The sequence below is a fragment of the Camelus dromedarius genome, chromosome 35, assembly GCF_036321535.1.
Source record: "Camelus dromedarius isolate mCamDro1 chromosome 35, mCamDro1.pat, whole genome shotgun sequence".
Classification (NCBI taxonomy): Eukaryota; Metazoa; Chordata; class Mammalia; order Artiodactyla; family Camelidae; genus Camelus; species Camelus dromedarius.
The window spans coordinates 13,439,620-13,453,457 of NC_087470.1; the positions used below are offsets into that span (position 1 = coordinate 13,439,620).

Below are 13,838 nucleotides of genomic sequence, written 5' to 3' on the forward strand. Positions count from 1 at the left end.
AGACCTTAGGACACACACAGAGAACGTGTGTCAACCTGTTCCGCACCCTCTTTCCCTTGCCTGCCCTAAACTGAAACTGGAAAAGTCTGCGGAAACAGTAACAGGCCGTGCGATTGCCAGAAAAGCCCAGATCATGTCTCTGCTTGAGTCTGGGAAACCGTACAACCATAACACAGGAGAAATCCTCGGGCTGTTCCGATTTTCTCAAGATCTGCTTGAGATTTGGAAACTTCTGAGCGGCCCGTCAGCTGGGGGGCCGTGAGGGGCTGCCCTGGACCTGGGAATCGGGGAGCAGAGCTCGGGCCGTGGGCATCGGGCCACACAGGGCCCACCGGAGCCCTGCCAGGTCCCCGAACCTATTAAAATTTGGTTGAGCATCAGAAGTAGGTCATCCCTTCCGCACCCCCAAACCCAGGCACGATCAGGGGGTGCTGTCTGGTCATGCGTCCTGTTGAGCGTGTGCGGGAGTCCAAGCGAGCCTTGTTCTTAGTTATTTATCTTGGAATCTCAAAGGTGCACCGTGACCTCCAGCAAGAATGCCTGGTATTTCCCCAGAGGGGCGCGCAGCCCGGCAGGCAGAGCCCACGCTCAAGGCGGGGGGGGGGTGTCCCAAGGCTGAGGTCAGAGGCCAGAGTCACAAGGCGCGAGAGCCGCGAGGCTCGGTGGCCTTGAGAGTCCAACTCTATTTCACGTGAGGAACTGGGGGAAAAGATTCCACCGGGTTTTAAACTCCTTCAGAAGAGGCGTTTGTCCACCTTGAGAGGTGCCTCTGCATTGCACAAACTTTACCAGTTAACTAAGCCGCTCCAGATGGGATGGATGGACCTCAGCACTGGCCTGGGTTCAGGAACAAGAGTCAGGGTCCCGGGAGCCGGTTCCCAGTGCGTGTGAGTGTTTCAAGGCACGAGCTCAGACCCACGGGCTGCCCTGGCCCGGGATTAACTGGCTTTTCAACTCCTTGTTGAGACTGGCCCTCGGGGGGCCGGCTTCTGGGGCAGCTCCCCCCCCACCCCACGGGGGCATCGGGAGCCGCAAGGGGGGCCTCAGGCTGCTGGCGCTCACGGAGCTGCCACGACAGGGGTGTGAGAGGAGACAGAGACCAGGGGCGGACAGGACACAAAAACAACAGAGGGCAGACAGACAGGGGGCAGGACAGAGACAGCAGAAGGCAGAACAGGAAGTCTGAACTTTGGAAAGTCTCCCCTTCCTCTCCCTTCCACCCCACCCCTGCCCCCACAGAAGCAGATTTCCTCCAGTCTGAGGGGTCCCGGAGGGCCCTCTGCATTGAGACTCTGTCCTTCCCCAGAGCCCAGCATCTGTCTTCCAAACCGCCCTCAACTCCGCGTAGCAGATGCTGAAATTTCACATCTCAGAGTCGTCCACTGGAAGTGGCCAGGATGCCTTAAACGAGTGAAAAGTGAATTTCGGGAAGCAAATCGTGCAAAACGGATTTCCTTCTGAGTAGCGCAGGTGAACAACGTAGAAGGATGTAAGTGAAGGGACTTTGCAAACTGACTGTTCGCTGTACTTTGTGGGGTTGTGGAAACAGGAGCTGACAGTTTGTCAACAGCCTCCACCTTAACACATAAACCGTTACAATGAAAGGTAACTTGGTTTGATGAGTATTTCATTAAGGTGTCAGAGTTTCTGTCGCACTGTATTAATGCGTCATCTTTTGTGCAGAAAGTACTGGGGAGAGACTTTCCTGCTGCAGTGAAGTCAGGGGAGGCTGCCTGGAGGAAACGGAGGTGTAGAGGGTTTACCCTGGGAAACTCACTGCATCTGGACACGTTTTAAAAAAGCCCCACGTTGAAATATATTCAAGATCTTGTAGTGGCTCACGGTGAAAGAGAATATGAAAAGGAATATATGTACATTCACGTGTGACTGAAGCACGGCGCTGTGCACCAGAAATGGATGCAGCGTTGTAAACTGACTATAACTCAGTTAAAAAAAAAGGTCCATGTTGGCTTTGCTTACCGCACATTTTGTGGGTTAGCTACAAGAGTGAAGATTATTGCATTTGACTTTTTCTTCCTGGTTTTAAGATGAACTAAGTTCTCTAGATTTCTGAGTCAGTAAAAGCAGTCATTTTTCTTTCCTTTCTTTCTTTTTTTTTTTTTTTGGACTGTTTCCCTAACTCACTGCTGAGCCCCTCCACCTTCTCTTTCTCTGGCTCTGCCTTGGGACGTCCACCCACAGCAAGCAGAGGCCAGTGATGTCAACCCGGGACCCTGAGGGTGGGATCTTGCAGTGGGTTCTGCCAGACTCCAGGATGGCCCCCTTTTCATCCAGCCTCTTTCTAAGAGTGCACAGTGAGGGTCCAGAGAAGGTGGACAAAGTTCAGCAGAATCGAAAGGGAAAACACATAACAATGATCTTGTAGAATATTTCCGAGACTCACAGCCATCAGCAGACACTGGAAATAACATTTAGTTACTCTGAGAGAAAGCACGGAAGGTGAGTAACACCACATGGTTAATCCGAGGCACCTTTAAAAACCCATTTCACAGATGAGATAAGTTGTGGCACAAAATGAGCAGGCGTTTCAAGAGTCAGAAGGAACCAGGGCTGGAGACCTACCCCAGCCACGTGATGCCTCCCCTTCTCCATCCAGAGCCTGCCGAGCACAACTTTACCCCCACAGGCTCACTGGGAGCAGGTGGAAAGCCACTAGCGGGCAGGCAGCCCCTGGTGGATGCCAGGGGACAGCAAATTTCCATCGTTTTGGGGGGCGATAATTCAATGGAAGAGGGGTGTCCTCCCCGTGAGACGGAATTACACCAACTTCAGCAACAAGGGAAGAAGACGGGAGCAGTGACCACTGAGAATGTGGTGGTGGGAAAAGCCTGAAACAGAGCAACGTGCCGCCAGCCACGGGACAGCCAGAGAGCAAAAAGCAGAAACTCACGTCCAGGATTTCCTTGTTGGCTTTCGGAGACGTGGCTTCTCTCAACTCCTTGATCGCGACCGGAATTTTAACCTTCTCGCCTTCTGGGATCCAGAGTCCCTAAGACGAAGAGAGGGGGAGACGCTGGCTGGCAATCGTCACACAGGCACCGTGGGACGCGTGGGCTGGCGAGGAGCCCAGCACAGCCGGTGCCGAGAGTCACGACACGTCAGTATCTCTTTACCCATCCTGTTCCTAGGACCAGAGTTGTTACATTAACCATGTCACTTTGTCCAGAATTCTGAGACACTGGGTCCAGGACGATCTGAAATCTGAATTTAGGCAAAGAGGATGTAGAAAAAGAAATGACGAGGAAGCTGCTCTGAGCTGGGCTTTATTCCCACGCTGTCCTGCGGTGATGAGCGGCCGTCTTTCAGCCTCACGTGTGCCACCAGCCCGCGAGCTGTGGTCCCTGAAAATGTTTGTGCCTGAGTACAGGTCTCAGCGGACCACTTACTTGTCACCGTAACAGACTTCCTCTAGACAACTTGGGGGAAATACTGGCGCTTCCCAAACTCTCAGTGGCATAAAGACCATGATAAAGACCTCGGCCGAGGGGGGCCCCCCCAAGAGCCGGGCCCCGAAGCCTCGGTGCGCGGGGGGCTCACCTTGTACACTGTGCCGAACGCTCCGGAGCCCAGCACCTTGACCTTTTTGAATTCTGTTTCCTTCAGGATCCTCAAGAGAGCTTGGTTGGGAGCTTCTCCGCTGGGTGTCAGAGGCTCGACCAGCTGGGAGGGACAGGGGAAGAGCTGAGGCCACCAGCCGCGGGAGGGCTGTCGGGTCCAGATGTGCCGTGGCCCCTGTGCACGGGTGCCTGGACACCGAGGACGGCCCTGCTCGCTCAGGAGACGGGGCCACCTACTCTAACGTCGTGAGAGGCTTGGCAGGATGGGGCCCGACCCCGGCTGCAGGCCTCCGTGAACCCAGCAGCTCCGCTGCTCCAAGTGTGATTTCCATTCCTGTCTCCAGGCCAATTAGCTGGACTGAGAAAACCTGGGTGAGGATAGTGGTGTGTGGTGGTCGCGACCCCCTCACATGCCAGCGCCGTGATGCTCCGAGCTGCCATGGTGGGGGGAGGTGTGGGGTCCCTCCTCCCAGGGACCCGGCCTCCGACACATGGGGGAACACGGATGCTGGCAGAGGACCCTTTCGTGGGAATCATAGAGTCAGGGATAACGCTGGTCACAGACAGTGCTCAAAAAGCAGCAGCCGCTGGTGTAGACGGTGGCATATTCCCAAATTAACATCTCCGGAACCACAGGGCCTTCACAGAAACAGCAGGTGTCTGTGCCCCAGCCTTCCTCCTCGCCGGGGCCGTGCTGGGGGGCAGGGGGGCGAACGGGGAGCACCGTACTGAACACCGGCGGCCACAGCCCTGTATCTTGCAGGACTCAACCCAGAAACAGCTGCGTTTCCCTGCATCCACGTACCAAAATGTACATGTGATGGTCATAACTGGACATTCAGAGGTTCTTTCTGTTTTTTTTTTTAAATTGCAATTAACAAAGTGTAATAATATGATGACATTTAAAATGCAAGCTTGCACCTGCCATTCCCCCCTGGGGGGTGGGGGGCCTTGCTCCCCGTGGCGGGAGGGAGGGAGAAGGGGGAATGGGGAGGAGGGGTAGGGGGAGGAAGAGGAGGGAGGGGGAGGAGGAGTGAGGGGGAGGGGCTAGGGATGGGGAGGGCGCCCCCGACTGCGCACGCGCTCACCTCCCGCTCCTGCAGCAGCCGGCGCAGCGTGCGCTTGCGGACAATGTGGCGTCTGCGCAGGAAGAGGCCGACCCCCAGGGCCAGCACCACGACCATCAGGAGGCCCCCCACGATCCCGGTGGCGATGGACGGAATCTTGGGCCTGGAAGGAGGGGGAGACGCACAGGGTGGGTGGGGTCTGCGGGCAGACTCTGTTTCACATGGTTTCCCGCGTGGTCTGACGCTGTGGCATCGTTTAAAACCATGTCAGAAAAGTGGGATAGGGCGCGGATGCTGAAGGAGAGAAGGCGCACACTGGGGGACCAGTCCTAGGGCAGGGGTTCCGGCTTTTCCACTGTGGGAGCCTCCCTAATCCGCTTTTTCACGTTTGTAAAACTGAGGTGGCATTTGGACTTCTCCAGATAATGATTATATTTTCATCCGCAGATAAAGAAGGCAAATAATTGGAAAAAACTGACTTCAGCCATACTTTTCATATGAATTTGTGTCTCCGTGCATTTCCAGTGTGGCACTCCACACACACACACACACACACACACACACGCACATGAGAGGCGTGGTGTCTACTGGCCAGGCTGGATGGAGGGACCCTTCCAAAAATGTTGGGACTTCTGAAGGGCCCCTTGGCTCTCAAGGTGGGACCACGGCATGTGAAATACTGTAGGGGTGACTTGGAGGCGGCGAGGCCTCGCAGGATTCTGACACACAGCACACTGCTGGCCTGGACGAATGATGTCGCCAGGCAGCCGCAAACCTCTCCAGTCCTCCCCTCCCTCCCACGGAGCTCGGGGGAACAAACCCTCAAAACTCTGGTTCTCTCTGGGGAAAGAACCATCTGAATTGGCAGATTTCTGAATTTTGAATCTTTACAAAGCTGTTCTTCTTAAGCATCTGTGCCATCTGAGGTTCTGGTAAACTTTATTTTTTTCAGGTAGAAATGTTAACATTAAAGATTAAATTACTAGCACCATTTGCATACACAAATGTGCCAGCATCCTTACAAATTTCTCCTAAGTGGGTCAAGCGTACGTCACGTAAATAGGATTTACGACACTTTCTTCTTAGCGAGTGCAAAAGTCATCTCCTGAGTTACCCTGTCTCCCCAATGAATGCAGTTTGAATTAATGGGTTTTAACCATTTTGAAGGGAGCACTGGAAGCTATTAAAGACGAATCTGTACAGAGTTACGCGTTCCGTGGATAGGAAAGGCGAGCGAGTGAGTGAAAAGAGGAAGAAAAAGTTGAAAGGAGTAAATATAACAAAAGAACGGTCATCGGCTGGTTTCATGGTGGGATGAGGTGGACATCGCCATCACTAAGACATTGACTGTAGGATGAAGACTGGACGGAGCTCGCTGGTGTCCTCATAAAAGGAAATCCTTATCTTTGGGAAACCGCCCTATTTGTTTTTACTGTTTTTCACTTGAAGGCGGGAGGGATGGTGAGCTGACTGACCTTGAGGAAGATTGCTGGGGGAAGGAATTTGGTAAATATTACTAGAAATGGCGGAGGTGCCTGGAAGTTTGGCTAGTGTTCTGGGAGGGACGTGAGGAAAGGCTGGTGCGTGGCTTGTGTTATATCATTCCGATTCCTCGACCAACATTATTATTGGTGACACCACTGTTTCCTGGTGAGTCTGAGCAGGAATTCTCATTTCTGCTTGTCTCAGTGCAGCATTTCAGGCAATGATGACAAATCGATCACAACTGAAATGCTAAAGGAAGCCACGGGAGCTTTGTCATTGAACCCAGAAAGCTCACCAAAACCCAGGTTTGTCGTAAGGCCACCTGGGTCAGTGAGGAAAAAGAAGAGACATTGGAAGAGGAGAAGGAGCCAGCAAAACTTGGTGACCCCAGAAGTCAGAGGCGGGCTGCAGACAAAGAGGAGCTGGGCAGTGAGGACCAGCGCCCCAGGACTCAGGCCCAGGGTCTCCCACTGAAGCACAGCCAGCAGTGTGCAGGGGGGTCTCCCAGGGGTGCCCAGGCTGGCCCAGGGGAGGGGCGAGGACCTGCCAAGGCAGAGGGCAGCCGGAAAAGTGGGGAAGCATGACCTTCACCGGGGGTCCCTTTGTTCATTTCTGGTCAGAGCCCAGCCACTTACCTGTTCTCTGCACAGCCTTTGAGACCTGGCCCGGCACAGCTGTGGGGATTGAAAACGAGAAATACACGTCTCGATCATTTCACTTTTTTAGCATTGTTTCTTCTCGGAAAATTCTTATTAACTTGTAAGGCATCCTGGGTCAAATGACTTTCATCAGAATCACAGTGCATCTCAATGCTGGTTCATCATTTACTTATTATTCATGGATTCATTTGCTCATTCACTCAGCAAGTGTGTTTGAGTGACAGGGGTTGTTCTAACACTGGACAAAGTAGACGGTTTGTGGTCTTCATTACGGAAAGGTTCTCGGCTCTTCTGATACAGGTGACAGCTGTCTGACAGCTGGCTCTGGAACGTCCATGCGGGCGGGGAGCAGAGGGGGCCGAGGCTAGAACCATCTCCTGGGCCATACTGATTAGGGAGCTGGGGGGTAGGGGGACAAGTGAAGACATGTGTGCTAGGAAATCGGGGTGATGATTGCAGACCCAGAAAGCCAGGAGCAGGAGCGGGTTTGGTTTGCTTCCACACACCTGAAATGTACACGAAGCCGAGACACCATTTCTCTTAACGTGACCCCTCAGCAGTGGGGCTCCCTTCTACGGGCGAGACCACCATCTGTTACTTTGATTACAGGATGGTGGTTGAAAAGGCAGAATAAATTGGCTCTGAAGGACTGCAACATTTGTCATTGTGAACACCGAGAAGAAAATGAAATTTTCCCATTAAACGGAAGAGACGGGCACTCATGGCTGGAGAAAGATGAAGCGTGCACTTCACATACGTGAAGGGACAGGCGCTCGGTGGGGGGGCACACACTGGCAACGGGGTCTCTTCCTTTTCTATTTCATTAAAAGGGCTCTGATCGCTGGTCCTCTTGGTTTGGAGGGTCTGAGACCTCTTTCTGTGCAGTCAGAAGATGCGGTCCCAGCCCTGCAAGTGTTGGGGGGCCTTCATCCCTCCCCAGGGTTGTTCAGGCAGTGGAACACCGGGGAGCTCTCCTTTTTTTCACAGTCTGTTAGCTCCTAGGAAAACCCAAATCGTCAAAGACGAAAAACACTCGCTAATGGCTGACCATGGATAAAACTGAACCGTATTCAAAATACCCTTTCTGTCTAGTGTTTTTTCCCCCATAATGCCTGTCTGTGTCCAGACTGGAACAGAATGGGAACACTAGGCCGGGCGGACTGCCTAAATCGCAAACTGGAATTGCAAATTTGGGGTGAGAAGCAGGGTTTTGTGCAGCCTGGGACACTTGTGGGATTGCCAGCGAGAAGCTCCTGATGGGTGAGATGCTCATGGGGAAGGCTGGGCCGGTTTATATTTGGAGAGATGACTGGCTGGGACAGTCACAGCACAGGGACCACACAGGGGGGAGATTTGAGCACCAGCAGATTAGAGGTCCTCGGGAAAGCTGAGGGCACCGTGCGTAACTCTGCAGAAGTGACCGCTGAACACCAAACAAAGAGGCCATATCCCACTGTCGTTTAATTTTATCAGAAAAATTACTCCTTGTCTTCCCACTTGACTTTTTCTTTTTTGTCACATGTAATTAAAGCAGGCAAAATTTCATATTATTTAGTTAATCGGCATAAAACTTCAAAGAAGCCTTCCTCTCATGATTTCCTACGAAAATGTGGCCCCATTTAAAAATGGATTTGCTCCTGAAGGGGCAAAACCCACAAAGGGCCAGCAAGACCTCGCAGGCAGGGCCACTGCCTTCCTGCTTTTGCGCTTCTGAAAAACGGCTTGCTTCCAGGAAAACGAAACTTAACCCCTAAAATTCCACGGGTTCCCAAAAGCTCGCTCCTGATTGGTCCATTTCTAATACCTCATTTGCATTTACCCCTAAAATTCCATTGGTTCCTGAAAGCTCACTCCTGATTGGTCCATTTCTAACACCTCATTTGCATATGGCATGAACATACTCGAAACCTAAAACCCTATAAAAGCCTGTGTAAACCTACAGGCAGGGTCCAGAGCTTGGAGTGTTAACTCCTCTGGGCCTGCCAGTGTAATAAACCTGAGTTCTCCAGCCCTCTGAGTGTCGCTTGGTTTCCTGATGGGATTCAGGTTTCTACAACACTCCAAGTCCCTGACCCGTTTTCTAGGGCAACCACCCCAGCCACGCGGGAAGGGCATGGCTTCTGGAAGCAAGCTTGCTCCCAGGTCACAGCTGGGGTCTGGCGCTGCCGGCTAAGAGCCTTTCTAAGTGTCCCTTTAACAATACAGGTCGAGGAGGCACTCCGTCCACTCTGAGACATCGACGAGGCAGTGTATTTGACAATGCCGTGCACAACACAGATACACGGTAAAAGAAATGTTTTCTTATCTTCCCTTACCCCCATCAACATTTCTCCATATTTTAAAAATTAAATCCATTTCTATTACTGAATTCCTATGGAGGAAGATATAGCCAGTAATAAGAATACATAAAACTGGGGTTTTTTACTGATGACATGTTCAAGACATACCAATGTATAAACACATTTATTTCCAAAAGATAGAGAAAGGAGGAAAGATGTATTTATTTTATATAGGGGGTATAATTCTCATTTAGAGAATCTGTCCCCAAATTGCTCATTTTTGTGGAATATGAAAAAAATTGATTAACTGAAAAACTAGCAAGGTACAGTTCATACTGTGCTTTGTAGAATTTGCAAATTGGTCAATATAACCAGCATGCTGATCCATCCAAAGGGAAAATATGAAAAAAATCTTAAAGTTGCTACGAAGGAGGTGTTTGGTAAAATTCAAAATCTATTCTAGATTTAAAAAAATAGTTTTAAAAGTAGGAATACATGACTGTTTCTTTAACACGTTAATAAGGATCTAACTAACAGCAAATATTGTTCTTACCGGTGGTTCATCACAGCCACTCCCACCTCCATCAGATATAAAATCTTGCCGTCCACTACTACTGCATCTGGTGTTATTCTAGAAATTCTGGCCCTTGTAATATGATTTTGTTATAGACAAGAACAAATCTGACTCCATATGTGATCTGTTCCTTTAGCTTTAACCACTGTGCCCTGTTTCCTAGGCTCAGTCTTGCTGGCTCTGCATTCATGTAAAAATAACAAAGTTGCAGAGTAGAGAATAACCTTTGTTTTTTTGGAGGTTGACCTGTGGACAGCTGCAGGAACAAAGGATTCCTGCACCAAGAAGTTTGCAGCAACCAACCACACCCCCTCTGCTGGTTTTTTTTTTTTTTTTTTTTTTTTTGTATAAAAGGAGCCTGTGTTCTGACTGGAGCAGGATGGTTTTGCAAGACATTAGCCTGCCATCCTCTCGATCTGCTGGCTTTCCGAATAAAGCCGCTATTCCTTGCCCCAACACCTCGTCTCCCGATTTACTGGCCTGTTGTGGGGCGAGCAGAATGAGTTTGGACTCGGTAACAATCTGAAACTTTTGGGAAAGAGATGAAGATCGCATTATTGGAGATGATATGGAGTCTCTTCCTGGAAAACTCCAAACCATGAACTGAAGCACCAATTTCACGGGGGAGGGTGTAGCTCAAGTGACAGAGCACATGCTTAGCACGCATGAGGTCCTGGGTTCAATCCCCAGTCCCTCCTGAATAAAGAAATTCTAAAAAGTACAAAATAAAACACTAATTTCAAAGGGAATTCAGTACAGACCAGCAATATGAGATGAATATATGCTCGCGTCAAAAAAATCAAAAGCTATCATATATCAGAAATAATAAGTTAGAACATGTACCAGGAAACGAGCCATTTCACAACAGCAAAAATAAATGCAAAAGATTTAGACAGAACATGAAAGAACAAAACTGTAAAAGTTTATTGAAATCTAAAAAAGGAGTATCTGACTATAGGAAGAAAGGATCACTTCCTGACGGGGGATATAAAATATTGTAAAACCGTCAGCCCTACTCAAATTAAATCATTGGCTTCAGATTTTGTTTGTTTTTGTTTCTTTTGGCGGTCCACTTAGTAAACTGTTCAAGATCACTTGGAACTCACAGATAGATCAGACTAAAATTAGAGGGAGAAGACAGGCATGTGCAGACCACAGAGGAGACTGCAGACTTCCCACATGTTGGCTGAGGACTTACTCTTTAGTCACCTGGGACTGACACTCCTGGACCCCAGGGCCATGGAGTGACGGGGCCCTTCCATGTACCCCCGGGGCGGCCGAAACTTACGAAGGTGAAATGATGGAGGCTGACCAGGTACCAGTCATTCCCAAATCCTTGAGTCTAGGCCCAGGGTTCTTCCATGGAAATGCAATTAAAAAAAATTTTGTTTTGGAAAAACTTAGGACAGACTTGTAAAACTTTCAAAACTCCTGATTTTTAGAAGTCTAATGGGAAGGTTCTGCGTCTCTCAAGAACACTAATATCATCATCACCATCACCACCATTATTACCACCTCATCACCAGCTCCGCCACCACCATCAGTGCCATCATGGATTGAGCGCTCGTGTGTTTCCAGGCACTATTTTAAGAACATTATCCATATTCACTCAAGACCACAAAAATCCTGGTATAGCTACGCAGCATTAGTATCTTAATTGACAGATGACGAAAGGGAAGCACAGAGAGGTTAAGACACTTGCCCAAGGCCACACAGCTAAGAATCTGCAAGATTAGGAAGTACTCTGCTCTGCATTTTCCTTTCCAGGCCCAGAGCTTCCTCCACTCACCCATAGGTGCAGTTGGGGTGGCAAAGGTGACACACGTGACTGGCATCCGCAAACTTCCAGACCAGGGTGCCATTCTCGCCCGCGATGCCGGCGGGGCAGGTCTTCACGCAGTTAGGGCCATCGATGTAGTGGGCACACTTTACACAGCTGCTCGGTCCCTGCACCGAGGTGGGAAAACCACGGCATAAATCAGACATTTATTTATGTCTCTTCTTTTTCCTTTTTATTTCTTGTAAGTGTAAGTTTCCAATTTCAACGAGGTCTAAAATATACAAGTCAGGGCCATGACTGTATGAACGAATATTTAAAGGAAGCTCATATTTCAGAATCATCCTACTGTTTTTGTGGAACACCCAAAGCAATGATTGTTTTTTTTTTTTTATAGTAACTGGATTTAACAATAATATAATTCTAATGAACAAGTTAAATTGGGGAATCTCTAAATTTTGGAATCCCAGTATTCACCGACTGCAAACAAGTATGCCCCACATCTGTAACCAATTAACTCAGATGTGTACGTTTAATGTATTGACCGTCACGTTTCCACAGTTCTGAAATGGCTGTCAGACCATGAGAAGACACTTCTTCAGGCTCCTGCTCGAAACCAACAGCTCCAGCAAACTGCTGCCCTTGATTCAGGGCCAAATGTCTCTTTCTTTTATAGAATGGAACTCACTTTTTATTTAGAATACCTCTCGTGAAAAGAGTCAGTGTAGACGGTCTTAAAGAGGACAAGTTCTTTGTGACTGTGCTTGCTTGATGGGACCACCGCTAACAACTTCGAATTAAGTCTTCCTTTGCCATATGACCCAGGAATCCCGCTCCTGGGCATATATCCAGAAGGAATCATAATTCAAAAAGACACCTGCACCCCAGTGTTCACAGCAGCCCTATTTACAACAGCCAAGACATGGAAACAGCCTAAATGTCCAACAACAGATGACTGGATAAAGATGTGGTATATTTATACAATGGAATACTACTCAGCCATAAAAACTGACAACATAACGCCATTTGCAGCAACCTGGATGTCCCTGGAGAATGGCATTCTAAGTGAAGTAAGCCAGAAAGAGATAGAAAAATACCGTATGAGATCGCTTATATGTGAAATCTACAAAATAAAAAAATAAAGGAAAGGAAAAGACAAAATTGTACTCTGCACTGGAAATTGACATAACATTGTAAACTGACTATAACTCAATAAAATAAAAAAAAAAAGAATTAAGTCTTCCTGACTTTAAATGTGTAGAATATATAAAAACATAAAAGAAAGTGTATTAAGTGCTTTACTTTATTGCATTTTACCAATTACTTAATTTCTCTGATGAAAAGTTAACCCAATTATCAACCAGAAAACCAGTGGTGTACTTTGTAACCGGCTACTTCAAAACCGGTCTGTCATTCTGCGCAATTTAGAGAATTTCGGAAAAACCTTTCCTTAGTAGACTGAGGTATGGCTCTTGAAGCTCAAATCCAAACAGAGCTCCTTACATTGATAATATTGAGAATAAACAACCTCAGGACATTGGTGTGGGAGGGACCTGAATTCTTGCCTGAAAGGTCATTACTGAACACGCAGATTTGAAATTGAATTTTGAAATTTTTTTCTGTGCACTTAAAACTCTTCAAATCATTCGAAACTAATGCTAAATAAGAATCTGGCGGTATTTGATTTAAAGCACTGATGATGGATGTCAGGAGCGGTGAGAGCTGGATATCAGGGTGCCCGGCCCGCATGGGCTGCCCTGTTCTGTACTATGAAAGTGGGCACCCCCACGTGGGTCTGGGGGTTGGACAGGAAAGGTGAGTGTTCACGCCAGGCAGGCATGGCCCCTTGTCAGCTGTGAGACAGCACGGCCTCAAGTCTGGAAAGTGGGCTGGATGGCTGTCCTGGCCACTGCAGGGTGACATGGGGCCACCACGTGGTTCTACCGTGGACGTGGGAGTGGGTAACAAAAACGTGGTCCTTACGCGTCCCGTGCAGGTGACGTTCATGGCCTGGGGCAGGCACTCCGGGTGGCACTGCACACACTCCGAGTTCTCCACGAATTCCCTGGGCTCTCTGATGGGAGGAAGACGAGGAACTGGTCAGTGCCACCCCCACAGATCCCTGCTTCAGAACGCTGTCTGAGGTCAAGTGTCAAAGTCCAGGTGACACAAAACACTTCTCTCAGAAATTCAAAACAATTTTAGGTAATAGTAAAGCTGTCGGGAAGGAAGGACTGTATTGCAATATAATACACTGACTATCAACTGAGTCTCTGACCTTCTCCTGGAACAAACACATAAGCTGCATTTATAATCAAAACATCTCCCCTGCGTTTTTCCTACAGGCACGGTTTTTGCATGTTAGGTAAGCAAGCCAACAAATAAAAAACCCCAGAAACAGTCCTTAAGAGACATCCCC

At 48.9% G+C, this 13,838-nt stretch overlaps 1 protein-coding gene and 1 non-coding gene across 2 annotated transcripts in view; both read right to left on the reverse strand.

Moving 5' to 3' along the window:
• The window catches only part of EGFR (epidermal growth factor receptor), a 181,049-nt gene that overhangs the window by 24,513 nt on the left and 142,698 nt on the right, over nt 1-13,838 (reverse strand). The window contains 6 exon segments of the mRNA XM_031445008.2: nt 2,912-3,010; nt 3,559-3,681; nt 4,667-4,808; nt 6,766-6,804; nt 11,432-11,589; nt 13,403-13,493. Coding sequence (XP_031300868.2) covers nt 2,912-3,010; nt 3,559-3,681; nt 4,667-4,808; nt 6,766-6,804; nt 11,432-11,589; nt 13,403-13,493 — 652 coding nt within the window.
• LOC116150670 (small nucleolar RNA SNORA2/SNORA34 family) lies at nt 11,940-12,076 on the reverse strand. Its single transcript, XR_004134398.1, has one exon. It is a non-coding gene; the product is annotated as a small nucleolar RNA SNORA2/SNORA34 family (small nucleolar RNA).